The sequence below is a fragment of the Enhydra lutris genome, unplaced genomic scaffold (genome assembly GCF_002288905.1).
Source record: "Enhydra lutris kenyoni isolate GAN:26980312 unplaced genomic scaffold, ASM228890v2 scaffoldscaffold34, whole genome shotgun sequence".
Lineage (NCBI taxonomy): Eukaryota > Metazoa > Chordata > Mammalia > Carnivora > Mustelidae > Enhydra > Enhydra lutris.
Genome location: NW_019154118.1, coordinates 16,680,181 through 16,694,918, shown reverse-complemented (window position 1 = coordinate 16,694,918; position 14,738 = coordinate 16,680,181). Strand labels below are relative to the sequence as shown.

The following is a 14,738-nucleotide window of genomic DNA, read 5'->3' as shown; positions in this document are numbered from 1 at the left end:
CCTCACTGTCCCTGGAGGAGGACCGCTCCCAGTCCCTGTGTTCCTCTGACCACATGCCGCCTACCAGGAAGAGCCAAGCGCTCTTGCTAGATAGCGCCGCGGCCGATGGCCTGAGCTGGCGGGGCGTTTCCGGGGAAGGTGGTAGTGTGGGCAGGGGGAGGAGGAGGAAAGAGCCCCCAGAACTGTGGATGGGGCAGTTCTCCAAGCTTGTCAACCAGGACACCCCGGGGAGCTGCAAGGAGACAGGACCCGATGCCCCGGAGGCTCTAGGGGCATCAGCCAAAGACCCGCCACAGGAGCTCTTCCTGCTGCCGCCCGCCCCGCTGGCCTTAGAGCTGGCCCAGAATGCCCCTGCCGGGAGTGCCCCCGGATGCTCCCCTGACCGTGAGGAGAGACAACCCCTGGGGTCCCTAGAGCCCCCTGAAGAAGACAGGAAGCCTAGTGAGTCTGAGCCTGACGTGGAGAGCAGCAGCCTGGCTTCTCACCTGGGCTCGCAGATCCTGGGTGAGGTGAGCAACTTCCCTTGGGACCTGCAGAGCTCGCAGGGCTCTGAGCAGGGCGGGGGCCAGCTGGCTCCCAGGGCCGGAGGGCAGTGCTGCAGCCCCTTCCTGGGACTGCAGTTGGCCCACTTGCAGAGCTCTGCCGACGAGCAGTCAGAGAGCGAAGACTACTCTGAGGACCAGAGATTCTACCGGCACATCCTGCAGATGGTCAAGATCTCCAGGCAGCTGGAGGGCCTGGAGCTGCCCGAGAGCACGTGGGAGACGCCGTGTAAGGCTTTCGCCAGCATGGTCTGTTGCTTGGCGGCCGAGTCTCCCAGAATGTCTAGTGAGGGTGAGCACGAGGCTGGCAGAGCCGTGGAGAGGGACCCGAGGCTCCTGGCTTGGGGGCCAGAGATGCTGGAGCACCCTCAGGAGGCGGCTCTTGCCCCTGCTGGCCAGGCGGTCCCTCAGCAAGCCTGTGTCCAGCCCAGCAGCAGCCCCCTCAGCCAGGGGCCGGTCGAGCTGAGGTGCAGCAGAGGGCTCGCTGCGGAGCGGGGCAAGGTGAGGCTTCTCAGCCAGGTAGGCCTCTTAGTGAGTGGGGCCTGTGGGCCTCCGTGAACCTGGGGGGAAGGGGCCAGGTCCAGCTGACGTTCTCACTTGTCCTCACTCAGCCGTCAGGCCTGCTTTCCTGTTGTGTGCTCTCCTCTGGTAACTGCTGATCTCTTAGCTACCCGGGCCAGCCTTCTTGTGGGCTGATGGGCCTTCTGTTTCTTATACCTGTCACCTCCAAAACAGCGGCCGAGGGCAGCTAGCCTTCCCTTCCCTGGAGCTTAGGTTCCGGGGGGGTCATCAGTTCTGAAGGTGAGCAAGGTGGTGCCGATCCTGGCACGCAGGTGGGATCTAGGAGCCTTCCCAGGACCTGGGAGGCCTTTCCCATCAGCTGGTTGTGGACAGAGGCTTCCCCAAGTGACACCCTCCTCACAAGCTCTGAATTTAGTCCCTTCTTGGAGTTCCCCGGAACTGGAAAGTTAATACAGTCATGGGGTGGGGGGTGGGGGGAGCTGAGGCCCAGAATCTCTCTGTTGTCCGGTGAGCTGCTTCTGCTTCTTGCGTCCCAGGGGTCCCAGGAACCCGGGACTAACTGGTGTCAGGCTTCGCAGACCTTGTTTGTACCTTCACTTCCCCCGCTGTGGGGATTTGACATAGGATTCTGCCTTCCCTGTCACTCTGACCCTTTGTCCTTTTAATGAGTCTCACCGTATTCTTCATTCAGAAGAAGTCAGGTCAGATCAGAGACTGGGGGGTCAGTCGGAATTTCCCAGGCTATTCTTTCTCTGTCGCCTGGCTGCGGGCGTGCCCGGTTGTTCCCTCTGGTTGCTAATTGCTCGAGTGTCCTGGTTCCCTGTTGGCTTTAATAACTACTGTAGCATGATAAATCTCGGATAAGCCTCAGATGATCCTGAAAGTTTTAATTAGTCCAATGGCAGCAAGTTTATCTCTTCTGAAGGGCAAGGCCATGCACAGCCCACAGTCAGAGTTAATGGCCAGCTCTAGAAGATGATCAGCTAGGAGCCAAGGATGTGTCATTTCCCTGCCAACTGCTGATTTGGTAAAGGCCTGGGAGAACAGAGCCCTCAGCATGCCTGTCTCCCTCCCTCAATCCCCCGGCACGTCTGCAAATTAGCCACCAGAGGAGTCTATACGTTTCCGTAAATGTAGTGTGGGAGGAATTCTGGTTATTTATCGGCCGGGGCTGGTTGGGAGGGCTGAAGTCAGGAGGAGCAGACCAGTATGCTCCCAGTTACCTTAGAGAAGCTTTCCTGGGCTCCTTTTTGGCCACAACCAAGACGTGGTGTGAAGTACTGGCTGGGAGATAGCCCTGGGTCCAGTCCCGTGCCTGTGCCTGCCCTGGCTGGCCTGTGACTGCGAGCAGGGGTCTTCACCTCCACCATCTCCCTTTGTAGGGACTCAGGCCTCGGGTTGTCATGAGAGCAGGAGATATGGCGCCTAAGGGCTGAGCCCAGCCCCTGATACTGGGTTATGTGGGCGTCTGATCGTTACCCGCTCCTTTCTGCCTGCCAGAAGTACTCTGCAGCAGGCCAGATGGTTGGGCAGTGACTTGGGCGTTTAAAGTCTTGGGAGTGGTTCTCATCCCGCTTGCAGATGAGCGTCTGTTGCTCTTCCCACACAGGAAGGGGCCCTGGTCAGAACCTGCCCGATGGTCTGGGCCCTTCAGCCCGGGCTGGGGAGGAGATGGTGGGCTGCCTGCGCGTCTTCAGCCTGACCTCCTCTGGGTTCCCCTTTCTTCAGTCCCCTTGGGATAGACAGGAGTGGTTTTGTGTTGTTTTATACACTTTAAGTTTGAGCAATGAATTTTAAAGAGCTTTTTGTGAATTATCCCCAGAATGCTCTCCTTGCCCCTGCTGCTCTGCCTGATCTATGGGAATGTGTGTCCTTCTCGCGGCTATTCCACGGTGGCGTAGCCCTGGACTGCTCCCATGTGCTCCCCACCTTCATGGTCTCTCTTCAGCTTCCCAGCAAACCTTCTTAAGTCGCAAGACACCTATCATCTCTGTCTTGTTGATGAGTAAACTGAGAATCCGAGAGTCTGTGAATGAGCTGAGGTCTTGCAAATTCTGACTCCCAGCCTGGTTTCTTTTCCCATCCTCCCTAGCCGGAAGCCTTCATCTGGCCAATGTGAGAACAGGGAAACCGGTCAGTCCTTTGAGCGAGGCTTCATTCAGCCACCTTCCTTGTCTGTGGAAGAGGGGAAAGAGAGTTCTTCTTTTGTCATTCATGTATTTAAAAAAAAGATTGTACTTACTTATTTGCGAGAGCAAAGAGGGAGAGAGAGAGCATGAGCAGGGGAGAGGGGCTGACGGAGAGGGAGAAACAGATTCCCCACTGAGCTGGAACCCCAACGTGGGGTTCGATCCCAGGACCCCAGGATCATGACCTGAGCCGAAGGCAGACGCTTAACCTACTGAGCCACCCAGGTGCCCCCATGTATTCGTTTCATAGTTGATACGTATTTTAATGAAAGGAATACATGCCCATATCGAACAAAGTCGAATAGTATCAGAAAGCGTATAACGAAATACAGTTCTCTGGTGTGCGTACCCCTCCCCAGAGGCAACCGCCTTCTGCTGCTGTGTACTTCCACATTTGTAAATAATATGCTTCGACTGCTTTTTCTTGGTTCATCAGTTTTAAACTTCCATCTATTGAGACTTCTTATTCTGGTAGATGAGGCTTTTGTCTCTGTCCTCCCCCCGCCCCGCCACTTCCTATGTGGCTTCTGAAAGGGGAGCAGAACCCGCTGCGGCATCTGCCAGATGTGAGGGAACCGTGCGCTGTGTGCCGGCAGCGGAGTTAGGAGAATCAGCAAGCCAGCCTGTGATTTCTCACACAGTTGGCACAATGGTAATTTCTGGATGTTGTGTTTCATTAGCAGCCTCCAAGCGGAGGTGGTTTAAATTTGAGCGGGGAGGATTTAGATGTTTTATTTTTATATCTGTCTCTGGCACTCTGAGAGCCATGTGGTTTCTTGGATTTGTAACAAGATGTTTTGTGTTGCCCAGGCCCTGGGCTCCTCATTAGCCCCAGTCCACGTCCCTCCCGGGGGCCTGGCTCCCTTGAGAGGCCTTGTGGATGCCCCCGCCTCCGCTCTTCGTGGATCGCAAAACCTGAGCTTGGGGAGCTCGGCAGAGTCTGGTCAGCTTGGAGAACTCACGCTGGTAAATGGTTTCTCTCACATTCAGTCTATCTAGTGGCCCTGGGGTCTCTGTGTGCCTTGCTAGGAACGGTGGCCCCTAGATAAGAAAGAAGGCATAGGCTGAGTCCTCAGAGTTCATGGGCAAACTGGGAAGCTGGGAAAATAAATCACGCTTGTGTGATGCTAGATGTGTAGTCTGAGCTCCAGAGGGTAGACCCGTGGCAGGGAAGGGGGTGGTGGGGGTGGTGGGAGGGGACTGCAGCGCTGATTTCCCAGTCCTTATAGCTGGGGCATTGGGAGTCAGGAAGGGATCTGTGTGACCTGGGATCATTTCCTGGGCATGGCAGACTTGTGGTGTGAGACCTCCAAAGAGAGTGGGAAGAGCATTCTGCAGGTCCTTAACGTGCCCCTTGACTTTCCTTCTCTACTTTGGAGCCTTCACAGGGTCTCAAGACTTCTGCTTATACGAAGGGTCTCTTGGGCTCCATCCATGAGGACAAGAATGCTCTCAGCCTCTTGGCTTTAGGGGAGGAGACCAACGCAGAGGATGAGGTGGAGAGCGACAACCAGGTAACGACGAACCCTCCTCCTGCCTTGGAAACCCTGCGTGCTGTTGAACAAGGAGTTTATTTTATTGTGGGCAACTACGTACCACACGCAAGTTACTATTGTAACCACTTGGAAGCGTGCAGTTCAGTGGCATTAACTACTTTACAGTGTTAGACGGTCATTACCACTATCCGTCTCCAGAACTTGCTCACAATTCCAAACAGAAACTCTGTGCCCATTAAGTAAATAGTAACTTCCCCAACCCCTTCTCTCCCCTTTCGTCTCTTCTGTTCTGTGTTCTATCTTTGAATTTGCCTGTTCTGGATATTTCATATAAGTGGACTCCTACAATGTTGGCCATTTTATGTCTGCCTTCTTTTAGGTAGCCTGTTTTCAGGGGTCATCGTGAATAGCATGTGTGGCTGACTAGACCTCATTTTGTCCAGCCATCCATCTGTTGACGGACACTTGGACTATTTCCACCTTTTGGCCAACTCTATGCTCCTTTAAAAATAAGTAAGATGATTTTCCAGCCCACAGCTTCATTTCTTGCCCAATCTATAAATTTGTGGGCCCGACCCAGATAGCGTAACCAACAAGGTGCTTCTTGGCCCCCTCACCCCCGGCTGACCTGTTTCCTTGACTTACCACCTGTAATCGTGTTTGTTTTCAGAGTGTTCGCAGTTCAAGTGAGCTTTTTAAGAACCTGCACCTGGACATTGGGGCGCTGGGGGGTGACTTTGAGTATGAGGTAAGAGTCTGAGGCCCGGCAGGCAAATGATTCAGCCTGGTCTGTCCCTCCTTCCTTCCTAAGCTTTTCTGCTTGGGGGTTGCGGATTTGGAAAGAGAACTGTTTTGTTCCAGTGCTGTCTAGATGGGCTTTCTGTGGTTTGGGGAAGCACAAAGAAGAATAGGACTCCATCCTTCCGCTCGTTTGCTGGATAACCACCAGTGGTTGAGTGTTGTCATGTGGGCCACTTTGCTGGGGGCTGTCAGTCGTGCAAGCCTAAGTTAGGTGGGATTACTGCCCCCTAAGGGTTTGCGGCCTCACAGAAAGAGGGGCTTCTTTTTCCAGAAGACAGGGTAGAAGGCAGTGAGACTGTGAGGGAGGTGAGACGGGGCATCATGGGAAGGAGAATCTGGGGTCTCCAAGCTGCATGGATCGACCAGGCAGGGCTCTGTTGAGAAATTGCCATGTGAGGTGAGCCAGGAAGGACAGTGGGCAGGACTGGGCGGGCAGGGGTGAGTGGGGAGAGAGAAGCCCACATGCAGGGCCTTGCACAGACAGAGGCAGAGGGTGCAGGGTGAGATTGGGGAGGGTGAGGCTGTCTCCTTTGCCTGGAGCACAGACAGAGCGCCTGTGGGAGACGAGTGGGAGGTGGTCTGTGGAGGTAGCTTGGGCTGCGTCATGGAGGCCCTGAGTGCCAGCAAAGGAGTTTGCTTTGGGGTACGCAGGCACCGGGGGCCAGGGGTGGGCTTTGAACAGAGGTGTGACAGCCAGAGTCTTAGCAGTTGTCGAACGTTGGCTGCTGTGCTAGGCCCCGTGGAGATACAGAGGTTGGAAAGATGGGTTGGGCTGGCCTCATGGAGTTTGCAGCTGGAGAGAGAGAAAGGACAGCAGGTCTTTGGCGTTTAGTGAGTGCTCGCTGTGGAGTAAAACGCCCATCTAGCAGGGCAGCTTGGGCGGGCAAAGAGCTCCGGCTGGCACAGGTACCTGGCCTAGAGGAGCTCTGAGCGGGGAGGATATGACTTGCCTGGAGATCAGGAAAAGCTTGGAAGAGATGACATTTGACCTTGCTCTTAAAGAGTAGGTAAGTTCCAGACATGGGGGTGTAAGGGTTATTTTAGGCAAGCAAACAGCTTGAGCAAAGGCGAGGGGCCTGGGAAGTGTGGACTGCGGTGGGGAATAGCTTCCAGAGTCTTCCCACAGTACTCCTGTCACTTCTAATCTCCGTCCTCCGGTCTGTCCTCCCATTGCCACCGGAATGTTCTTGAAAACAAACCAAACCAAGACTCATCATGGTGTTGTAATAATCTGCAAACCCCCAGTGTGGTTTTCTGCTTGAAAAGGAACATTCCCTATCGTATGCCGTTTCTCTAATGTCCGATTTACTAGTTCTTAGCAGTTAGGATTTCTCTCAGTATTCCTGTGGTGTTCATACACCCAGTAGTAAATCATGATGTCAGGAACTCAGATTTCCCCAAACTTTTAAATATTGATTGGAAGCTGAATTAAATTTTTCGTAAGTCTAATACATAAAATTCTTTCACACACTTGCAGCACTTTGAAATGAAACCAGTCACTCACCTTTCATTAGAATGATCCCAAAGCTGGCCAGGAAAACAATAGTGCCTAAATTGTGGTTTTAAGTTTGTTTCCTTATTATCTCTTAACTGTGTTCTTATTATCCCTTACCGTGCTCTTACTGTTTCTGACTTCTTGGTTTTCAGCTCACGTCAACAGCCAGGGCTCCCATCTCAGCGGGCGGGGGTCGCGGGTGCTGGCGCACAGGACTGGGGTTGTAGCTGGGCCTTCTTGGATGGTCCAGCTCTAGGCACTGGGTAGTCTCCATTTTATTGTACTGCTTCTTCCTGGAAGCATGTTCCCATCTTTAGCCCAGAAATTGTCCACGTTTTGGGCGGTGCCCAATTAGATACCTTTTGCTTGTGACTTTAACACTTCGCGTGAAATGTGATGTTGTGTTCCCCAGTGTCCCATCTTTATCATCAACCCGGTTTGTGTCCACTTTGAAACTTCCTTGTGTGCGGGGCCTGGTCTCTTTGCATTATATCAAAAGCCTTCCGTGTGTTTGGTTCCCTGAAACGACAACTTTGTTTCTTCCCATCGACCATTAAGACCTTATCCTGCCGATGTAATCAGCAATCAGCAGCTCAGGTCTGTAGCTGAGAAGGATGACCATGAGCGGGAATGGGGCGTCAAGAGGGCTTAAGTGGCTCTCGGAGAGAGGAGAAAGTCTCCCCAGGAGACTGAGCAGATTGGGAGTAGAGATTTATGTGTATATGGCCAACACTGGCCTGTGCCTGGAGCATAGGAAGGATGTAGGTATGTTTTGCTAAGCGGCTGGGAGAATGAAGGAGAGTGAGCCCCTCTGGGACAAGGAGGGAATCCCCACAGGTTGTGTTGTGCTGTTTCTTTCCCTCTGCTCTTCCAGACCCTGGGTAGAATGGATGCTTGGTCCCTGCTGTCAGCCGGCCAGTTGAAGATCCCACTGTGGATCAAACAGGATGCACTTTGAATTTGAACTTGTTAATTTTTACTTCATAATGGATTACAAATGTCAGCAAAAAGGGGATCTTCTTTGACATGTCCTGGATTTCCAAAAGCTTCCCTTCTGATGACTCTGTGTTTCTTTGGGGGAGTGGGAGCTTTTAAACATATTTTTTTTTATGACCTTTTTAGTATAAATAGACAACCCAGTGTGATGGGAGAAATGTCTGAAGTCGAAGGTGTTAAATACACCTCTGACCCCTGTCTCTAGGATCCCAGCGGATCTCATTCTTTTTGCCACAGGGAGTGTTGGGTTCCTGTGTTTGAACCCCAGGTAGGAACCCGGAGGGCTTTTCCTGGTGTAGGAATGAATGGGGCTTTCAGGATAGACAAAGCTGCCTCTGCTTGGACCGCACCCTTTGCAAATAGCTTTTGTCCATGTTTATAGAGCTTGGGTCCTCTGAGTGGCCCGTTTCTTCCTGCTCCTGGGCATCCTGGGCAGTTCTAGATGAGGGCTCCTGCCCTAGTGGGTTCTGCCCTGTCCCTGTGCTATTCACTGTCACTTTGCTCATGATTCCATGAGAGGGCAGTAGGATGGCAAGAATGCCTCTCTCTCTCTCTCTTTCCCTCCTCCCTTCCCGCTCCCCTCCTCTCTCCTGCCTTCAGTGTAAACCCATTTCTTGATGATTACAGAACCAAAGGGGATAGGTTCAAGGACCCGGACACTGAGAATGGGTGTGAGTGAGGAGGGGAGGGAGCGTGTGGGTGAGCAGGCAGCGTGTGGCCTGGTGGCGCTGTCCTGTCTGTCCTGTGGAGAACCCATCCTGGGATCAAAGGAGAAGGAGGGAGCTAGGCTTAGAAATCACAGGATGATGTCCGTGTGATCGGGAAGCGCTAACAACATGGGGTAGGGGGTGGAAGTGCAAAGAATTGAGACCAACTGGGTGGGAAGGAGACTTGGCAAAGAACCTGACTGATGGTTAGCTTGGGGGTTCCACTCTCCCGTCCTCCACTCTCTTCCCCCACCAAGCCTGCCTTTGTGCTCTGGGAAGGAGGGCACTGCAGTGTTGGAGATCTTATAGCTTTTGGGGGTATGTTAAATATTCATGCGATGCTCTTACGGGGACTCACAGGCACCGCCTTCCTCATGCAGATGACAAGGTTGTTTTTAAAAAGGCGGCGATACTTGCCTAGAGATGCTCAGGGGCCTGCGGCTGTGACAGGAGGAGACAGAAGGAGTCTGAGCACGGATGAGCTGGGGATCAAAGGGTGCCGCGGGGGCAGCCCTGCCCTGCGTCCCCCTCCCCCCCGTTTCCCCCCAACACCGAAGCTGGAGCCGGCACACCGGGGCCTGGAGTGTGCATCCTGGGCAGGCCTGGCTTGCGCTGAGCCGAGTCGGGGGAGAGGGGTCTGGAGTCGGATGTATTTTCCCCGGTACCCTCAGTTGTGCGTTGGCATCGCGGCTCATCTTCAACGACCTCTGGTCTCCCTCTGCCACCCAGACCCACCGGACCTACCTCCAGCTGCCGACTTGTTGCACTTAGTTGACACGGGCTCAGAGAACACAAACTCCTTTACATAGTAGCCACGTTTTCATATCTTAACATTTAGGTAGACAGAACAGAATAAAGTCCATTATGGGAAAATCTTCTTTTGAAGACTTTAAGCTTGAGAATGGCACAGATCGGCTTACCATTCTTCGCCTGACCGCTTTCTCTCATGCCCAAGAGTGGGAGTCTCTTCCTGCACCTGATGTCCTCTGGTTTTTGAAAGGTTACATGCTTTTCCCTCATCTTGAATATTCACAGTTAACATTTGCTCAGCGTTTTCCATTTCATAAGCACTGTGACAGGTAGAGGCTGACCCCTTTGTAACCTTGTGAAATGAACAGTTCATCTCCATTTCACAGAGTGGGAGCTCCTTTATCTGCACGAGACATTCATTTTAAAAAGCTCAGCCAACAGATATTTGCTGAGCACTTAGTATGTGCCAGAAACTAGGCGCTGAGGGTGGCCGGGAGCTGATCTGGTGAGGGATGCAGAGAGGAAGTTAGCAGGGATGTTAGAGTAGCTGGGGTGACTGGCCACGAAGGCTCATCTCAGGACGGCTCTCCCGGGGATCAAGGAGGCCTTCCTGGAAGATGTGGTACTGTGGCCAGTGGGAGTTTGTCTAGGTAGATCGTGTGTGTGTGTGTGTGTGTGTGTGTGTGTGTGTGTGTGTGTGTGTTAAGAATGTGCATGGCATCTCAGGAGCAAGGGGGAGTCTGTGCCTGGAGCTGGGCCCTGGCAGGTGGCTCTTGGGCACTGGGGGCCCCCTACCCCCCTGGGGAGGGTGCCTGGGGATGTAGGCGGTGATTTTGTGCTGTGCTGTGTGGTGTGTGTTGGTGGAAGAGGAGGCTGACTGGGGAATCCGGGCCCTCCTGGTCGCCCTCTGAGCTGCTTCTGGAGGCAGACCCTCGAGTGAGGCTGGAGGACTAATTTGGTGGGGCTCAGAGTGTGACTGTTGGCTAAATAAAGTGAAATAACCAACCTCAAGGAAAAAAAAAATAAAAGAACATGCATGGCCAGGTAGCGCGATGGCACAAGGTTCATCCATCGGCCGGGGCAGGGGAATGCGTGCAGGGTGTGGCTGCCTGTGACCCTTGAGAAGCAGGCAGGGCTGGGCGAGAAAGGCTCTGGGCCATGTGAGGTGCTGTGGACTTTAGCTTGAACGCCGTGGGTGCTGCGGCATCTGACCCTCCCCTGTGCTCATGTCATCATGAGATGAGCGTGGCCAGGGTGGTTTGGCTCTGCCAGACACCCCTCAGTCACCCTGACAAACTCCCACCCCTTGGAGGTCTGTGGAGCCCCTCGGGCTGGGGGCTGCCCTCCAGCCGCGCAGTGGCCACTGTCTTGGGGCTTGCGATGAGCAGGCCTGGCCTCCCCTTGCTCCTGAGGAGGAGGGGCTCACCTCCCCCCTTTCTCTGGGATCACAGCGGATTGCTTGTGAAGCCCCAGGCTACGGATGTGGCGAGGATGGGCAGTACTGGAGGGTACCCTGCCTTCGAGCTGCCAGGGCATGAGGGAAGCCTCCCCTTCTCTCTTTCACCTTCTGCTTTTCTCCCTGGGACAGGCCTGGGGCCGAGGACAGTATCAGCACTGTGTCCAGTGCCCTTTGCTTTGGGCAGCAAAGGCTCATGACCTGGGGCATGTCACGCTCCTCCGTACTGGGAGCAAGATCTATGTCTTGTTCATGTAGGTGTCCCCAGAGCAGTGCTTGGCACACAGAAGGCACCTGGGGAGTGACCATGTGTGTCTCACAGGAAAACATTAGTGGAACATGTGTGGGACGCTCAGGGTCTGTCCGGCATGGGCTTGGTTCTTTAGCTCACTTGGTGAGTGTTAACTCACTGAATCTTCCCTCAGATCCAGTGAGGTATGTCCTCCTGTGTCCCCATATTTTAGAGAAAGACACTGAGGCATAGAGAAGTTAAATAATGGGCCTCAGGTCCCTGTAAGGGTCGGGTGAGGATTTGAACCTAAGTCATGTGTCTCAGTGTCTCTGAAGCTCATCTCTGAACTGCTGAACTCCCCTCCCTTTCCTGACCGCCCTTGGAAGGTTCTGGGAGGCTGGTCAGTAGGCGGGTGGGCGTGTCAGTAGATCTTTTAACAGGCAGCATGGAGGAATGCCGTGTTCCAGGCTTCTGCGGGGACCTCTGGACTCCAGTCACCAGGCTCCTTCTGTGAGTCCCCAGGCTGAGGAATCTGGAAGCGTCACGTGTCCCTGCTCAGAAGTTGTTCACACCAGCATCCCAAGCGATGTGTTCTTGGAGGAAGGCTTCTCGGACCCCGGGAGAGCACTCGCCGTATTTCGAGGAAGGGGTTTCTTTTGTTACTTTGGCCGGCTTTCAGGGTTCTTCCTGAACTTTCACTCATTTCAGAGTGAGGTTTGTGGTGAGAGGCAGGGTACGGCAGCTGGACAGGGGCTCTAAGTGAGAGACCGTGCTGAGGGGGACCTCCGTGAGGTCAGCCTCAAGCTACGGCACCTCTGATCTGGCTGGGCTCATGCCAAGGCCGTGCTTGTCCACAGAGAACACCAGGCCCTAGAGCAGGACCGTCCCTGGCAGACGTGGGACTCTGCGGTGCAGGCCAAGACTTTCTCAGAACCGGGCGGAGGCCCAAGGCGCTGTGGGTTTCAGCTGCCCCCTCCCCGCTCCCGCACCCCAGGTCAGACCTGCGTTCTGAAGGCCTCCCAACCCCTTTATCCTTCAGAGCCATTTCCCCCAGGAAATCTTGTCTTGGCTTCTGCTTCTCAGAAGCAGATAGGGTGGCGTGTGCGGAGGAGGCTTTTGGGGGAGAGCCACCTTCGTCACACTGATGAAGGGCATTCTCCTTCTGTTTTCCCTGCTGCCTTTTAAAAGGGAAAAAAACAAATTTTAGGCATTGATACTTTTATGTGATTTTTCTATCATCATTGTAAGTACATACTGACTTTCTAAAAAGTAAATACTGACTTCTGAGTCTGCAGTCCTGTGGTTTGGCTATTGGGGCTGGAATGAGACATTTCTTCCTTGAGAACCTGGTAGGCGGTGATGGAGTTCAGTGCGCTGGTTTCCACGCCTGTCCCTGGACGAGGCCAGATGGGTGTCTGTAAATCACCACGGATGTTTAGATTCCTCAGATCTGGAGTGGAACAAGGAGTCGGGGTTTTAAATAGCTGTTGGGGTGTTGGATAACCACTGGGGTCAGAACTGGAGCACTGACCCGTTCGAGTCGAGGAATGACAGTTCCATCTTGTTGCAAGTCTCTGAAGTCATTTTATTAATTCTTGACGCCTCCTTGTCTGACATGGTCTGCTGCTGCCTAGGAGTCTCCGAGAACAAGCCAGCCAGAGGAGAGGAAGGACGCTTCTCTGTATTCTGATGCTTCTGGGCCCCCCACTCCTGGCAAGCTCGTCAGCCAGGGAGCAGACGGCAGTCTGAGCAGCGCTGATGGCAGAGAGCAGCAGGGAAGAGGGGCGAGTGCTCGGCTCCCGGCAAAAGAAACGGATGAGAAGAGTGATCCTGGGATGTCCAGGATTGAGGTGGACCCTGGGGGTGGTCAGCCTGCCCAAGCCACCGAAAAGGAGGCAACAGAAGACTCATTGGATGCAGGAGAAGAGGGTTCCAGGCGGGGAGAGGCCCAGGTGGTGGAGGAGAAGGAGCCCAAGGAGCGGACTTCGGTCCCCAAAGAGAGCAGATCAGACCGGAGCCAGGTGAGTCCCCCTGTGCCCTGGGGAGTTGCCGCTCCCTCCCTCTGCTGCTCTCTTAAGCCCCGTGCAGATCGGGGTCCCCAACATCTTCATTACCTACTTGGAGGAGGAGTCTGGAGCTTAGCTTCGTTTGCAGGCCCTGCAGTGGGCTGTCACCAGCAGCTGGCCAGAACCCTTCTTGGTGACAGATCTGCCCAGACCCAGCAGGCAGCCAGAGCCTGAATGAAACTCCAAACCTGCTGGCCTTAGAAATTCAGGATAGAAATTTGCCTTTCCATTGGCACCCTCCTGGGACATTCCTGTTCTTCTGTAGTACCTTTCTCTTCCTGCCTGCCCCCTCTTACTTCTTGACAGCAGCGGTTGCTTGGTTGCTTGCTGTAGTCTGTTTCTGTAGAGTTTCTGTAGAGAGGGGAGGACACGGAGGGGGTGGGACCATGGGGAGTACTTGGCCCCAGCAGCGGTCAGTTAGGTTACCAGAAGACTCCTCTCACTGATGGCGTGGGAGTCTTGCTTTGGCAAGACTGGGCCAATGACCCAGATGCCCACAAGTACTTCCCAGTGCCTTTGGCATTTTCAGTTTTCCATCCCGTAGTCCTGCTCCTTTCCCAGGTAGATGGTGCGGGAGTTCATTTAAGGAGCTTTAAGCTGCTTCCTGGGAAAGATACTCTCATTCTGTTTTTTAGGACAGCATGAACCTTCCCTACTGCCAACTTCTAACTGTCTCCATGCCACTTCTCCGGGCTCTCCTTACATGCGTAAATCCTTGTTGACCTGAGTCACAGTGTGGGGTCAACTGGGCTGTTCATCCCCAGTGAGGTGGGGCTGGTGCCCGTGTCCAGAAGGAAGGGGAGGGTCCACAGCCCTCTTTCAGGTTTTCTGGAAGAGGTGGATTTTGGTGAGAGCTTCACCCTGTGTTGGCACCAATGGCCTGAGCGGAATTCCCTGGGTGGTCATCCCTCTCCGTGCTGTGCCCTGGGCAACTTCTCGGGGGGTCTTTTCCCCAGGATTCGGACATTAGTGAACACGTGAAAGGGCTGCAGCTCTCGGACTCTGCCGCGTCTGACCCCAAGTCCTTCCCAGGCCTGGTGAGTCTGAGGTAGGGGGCAGCAGAGTGGGGTGTAGGGTGGGGGTCTATGCGTCCCTGTGGTTCATTTGCTTCGCACTACACAGCTTGAGGGGGGACGTCAGAATTCAGACTTGGGTCTTGTCTCAACTTTGGTTTCTCTGCCCATCTGCTAAGAGTAACACTACCGATTCCATAGGTTTGTTGGGAGAAGAAGGTGAGGTAAAGAACGTAAAACGTTAGCAAATAAATGTCAGGTAACTGTGAGCAGTTGTTACCCTTTCTTGTTTCTGCAGTGTGACTGGTTTGGGAGCTATGGGATCTAGAGCGTCTGGCCTGTAGCAGAAATACTACACGAATCTAGGGGGTTAGAGGTGTGTGTGTGTTTATGGGATCACCGAGAGTGTGTGTGTGTGTGTGTGTGTGTGTGTGATCACTAAGTGTGTGTGTGTGTGTTTATGGGATCACTGA

General features: G+C 53.9%; 1 protein-coding gene across 3 annotated transcripts in view; it reads left to right on the top strand.

The window, feature by feature from the left end:
- The window catches only part of LOC111153777 (centrosomal protein 164), a 60,983-nt gene that overhangs the window by 20,717 nt on the left and 25,528 nt on the right, over window positions 1-14,738 (top strand). For all 3 annotated transcript variants that reach the window (XM_022513013.1, XM_022513014.1, XM_022513012.1), the window contains exons 5-9: window positions 4,064-4,219; window positions 4,633-4,767; window positions 5,420-5,497; window positions 12,821-13,207; window positions 14,209-14,289. In XM_022513013.1, coding sequence (XP_022368721.1) covers window positions 4,064-4,219; window positions 4,633-4,767; window positions 5,420-5,497; window positions 12,821-13,207; window positions 14,209-14,289 — 837 coding nt within the window. The remainder of the gene's footprint in view (window positions 1-4,063; window positions 4,220-4,632; window positions 4,768-5,419; window positions 5,498-12,820; window positions 13,208-14,208; window positions 14,290-14,738) is intronic.